Below are 3,517 nucleotides of genomic sequence, written 5' to 3'. Positions count from 1 at the left end.
GAGAGAGAGAGAGAGAGAGAGAGGTGTGTGTGTCCCCCACCGCCGCTTAGTAACTGGTATTGGTGTGTTTACGCCCCCGTAACTTATCGGTACAGCAAAAGAGGCCGATAGAATAATTGTCAGGCTTAAAAGGAGTAAGTACTAGGGTCGATTCGTTGGACAAAAATTCTTCAAAATGGTGCCCCAGCATGGCCGCAGTCTAATGACTAAAGCAAATAAAAGATGTATTATATATGGTGGTGCTCCAGCATGACCGCAGCCACTTGGCTGAAACCCATAAATAAATAAATAAATAAATATATATATAATAATTGTATTCTATATTATGCACTTTATTGTGTTTTGTTATGTGCATGATACCCGGTCCGTGAAGCTGGTCTGTAGTGCAATAAAGGTTGGAGACTGCTAAAACAGGGGATCTCACGTTCAATATGTGTATGGGGGTGGAGTGAGTACAGGTCATTAGTGTTTTCCACACAAAACCCTTGATTGGGAAGTGTGTAGACTTTTCTGTATACATTCATAATATGGTATTAGTCAAACCAATATGATATCCAAAATGTTTCCTGCATGGTCCAATAAGAGAACATCTACGTGGTCATTAAATCTGCTAGAAACGGTAGCCAAACCCCCTTCGAATCACACTCTAACTCCTTGTAAACGGAAGAACTCACTGGACAACGTTGTAGTCCCTGATATACAAAAAAAAAAAACGGAATTGCTGCAGAAATAACACACTGGATAATGTTGTCCTAGATATACTGGTAAAATACTGATGGTCATGGCTGGAACGCATTGATCGTAGATCAGTTCAGTCAAAGCTGACAAAAGATGTGAATGAACAACAGTAATAGCAACAACAACAATATCAACAACAACGTTTCCTCCTGTCCTTCCCGTGTTGAGACAGTTAAACACGGACGTGCCTATATAAAATTTTCGATCAAGTCGTAACGCTACGATGTAAATATGTAAATGCTTCTTAGATTTTTTAACGATCGAGAAAGCAAAGGAGAAATAAACCTACTCTAAGATAGGACAGTAAAGTACTGGAGATTAATAAAAATTCGCTGGTAATTTGGTAGAGAAAAATAGTGTATCCCGAGCTACAATATCTAACATATCGATTTGCTAAGACGTTGAATATTGATACGTAACAGCAGTGACACGCAAAAGTGATATTAAGCGAGACACGATAGACTTTTTAAAAAACTTTCCATGCAATGCTATGTTACAAAGAGTTTTATTTTTAAGCATTTTACATAAAACTAACAAGCATGTATACGTATACACAACATATCAGGGATAGAACTTTTATAGACATTAAAATTTTAACACACCATGAGGAGACCCCGCTTCGGTCATGAATGACCATGGGATTGCACCTAGAAAGTTACCCTCCGAGGCACAAGTCCGGGCAAGGTTGTTTGTGGAAGGCCAGCAGTCACCCGTGCATACCAGTCTTTCCTCTCCACACCACGGATGTTATCCAAGGGAAAGGCAAAGGGGCTGATACGGCTTGGTACCAGTGATGTCGTAACTCATTTCTACAGCTGAATTAACTGGAGCAACGTGAAATAAAGTGTCTTGCTCAAGAACACAAGAACACAACAAGCAGCCCGGTCCGGGAATCGAACTCACGACCTCACGATCGTAAGCTCGATGCTCTAACCACTGAGCCATGCGCCTTCACACCAGGTTTAAGAAAATTCGCTATCGCAAGCAAAATGTGTGATTTAAGGGAGACATGGTAACAACTAGTTATACCACCTTGAATGACAGCTTAACCCCAGACGGACCCAGCTTAGTAGTGAGGTTCAATAAGTTACTAGTAATGGGTTCAAGCGATGGAATGATAAAGAAATGATGATTTGTTTTTAGTGCTGTGAAACCATTTAATAACTGAGACACTTCATTGCATTGTAGAATCTGTAGAACTCTCAATGTTGAGGTTAACTACATCGAGAACGCACTTACTATCTGAATTGACTTTTGAACGGATTGATTAACCCTTTAGCATTTCAACCGGCTATATCCTGCCAAAATATTCTACCTGCTTTATGTTCAAATTGACCATTTCTAGCCCCTCGCACCTATTCTACAATGTCATTCTAAAAATAAACTACCACAACATCAAACTCTTGAAGTTACATAATATTCCATGATTAATTCAAAATGTGAATAAATAACAGAATAATCTGATAGCTAAAGGGTTAACTTACACTTCGAACCGGAGAGGAAATTGACAAAACAATATTGAATGGACACGAACATAATTTTTGATTGACTGTAAATACATTCGAAAACCGATATTACCATCATCTAAACTGATTCATACAAAGGAACAGGAAAAACTCCACATTCTTGTCCAAATTCGTTTGGAAACTGTGGGCCTATGGCGTGGAAGATACTCCGGTAACATGGAGCAACGTCGACAAAGCAATTTCATATTTGAATGGATTCTGAAATTGCAGATTATAAAAATATATTAAAATAGCCAGCAAGATCACTTAACTGGAGAAGTGAAGTATTAACACGTCGTTGTCAGTAGAGATAACTTCCTTAAAGTCGAAATCCACTGCCTGCCTCTTCAAATCCGCGGCCGAAAGATTCAATGACGTTCGTGACTTTTTCCCCTTCTACTATAACAATCCAACGAGCAATAATGGCATTTTGGAAAGCTATATATTCAACAATCTGACCACTTCGATCAATAACAATCAGCCTGGCTGGTAAGTAGCAGATACACTGCTTCATCTACTATCCTAATATTGCCTCAACAGGTAAATTTGTATGAGAGGAGTGAATCAGAATTGCTTCCTACATGAGACTGAGTACAAGTTTGTTTGGTTTGTAAACGTAAACACCATAGATAGGTGTGTGTTTACATTTTTCTTGAAAAGATGTCCTGACCAGTACGTTTTTTTTATTTCCAAATAATAGGAATGTTACACAAGAGTATTGATGGGTGCTATTGACTTGGCTGAGCAGAAGTTCATTGCTGGTACACCAGGTATGTAATCTATAGAGTATGTACACGATAGTGACAACCAGTTACTGCCAAACAAACGTTTGATAACTTCTTTGTCCCTCTTCTCACTTACATACATATACACTTACATACACACATCTACAGACACATCCACATACATTTATTGATCTTCTGTCGGTTTTAACGGTTTTACCGATGAAATTGGTGCCGGAAAATTAGCGTAAAAGTGGTCGAGTATTCCAACGACAAGTGTATCCTTAATCCCTTAATTCCCAGATAGACAACATGACGCAAACTGTGATAATACCGTTACTTTGAGTTTTCATCTGAATTTACTAAGAAAGGCCGCGGCAGAATACACTTGCGTAAAATGCCAGGCTGTGGAATCTAGCCAAAATACTCGAGATGGTAAATACAACTTCTTTACCATTCGGCTATACCTGCATCTACACCCACGCAACATGCACGCAAATAGACATCAATCTCTCTCTCTCTCTCTATCTCTCTCTCTCTCTCTCTCTCTCT

At 39.0% G+C, this 3,517-nt stretch overlaps 1 protein-coding gene across 1 annotated transcript in view; it reads left to right on the top strand.

The window, feature by feature from the left end:
• The window catches only part of LOC106867290 (xaa-Pro aminopeptidase 1), a 72,819-nt gene that overhangs the window by 53,433 nt on the left and 15,869 nt on the right, over positions 1 to 3,517 (top strand). Inside the window, exons 17-18 of the mRNA XM_014912133.2 lie at positions 2,944 to 3,013; positions 3,269 to 3,357. Of these exons, the coding sequence (XP_014767619.1) occupies positions 2,944 to 3,013; positions 3,269 to 3,357 (159 nt within the window). The remainder of the gene's footprint in view (positions 1 to 2,943; positions 3,014 to 3,268; positions 3,358 to 3,517) is intronic.

This window comes from Octopus bimaculoides, chromosome 10 (assembly GCF_001194135.2).
Source record: "Octopus bimaculoides isolate UCB-OBI-ISO-001 chromosome 10, ASM119413v2, whole genome shotgun sequence".
In the NCBI taxonomy this organism is placed as follows: domain Eukaryota; kingdom Metazoa; phylum Mollusca; class Cephalopoda; order Octopoda; family Octopodidae; genus Octopus; species Octopus bimaculoides.
This window is presented reverse-complemented; position numbering and strand designations above follow the sequence as displayed.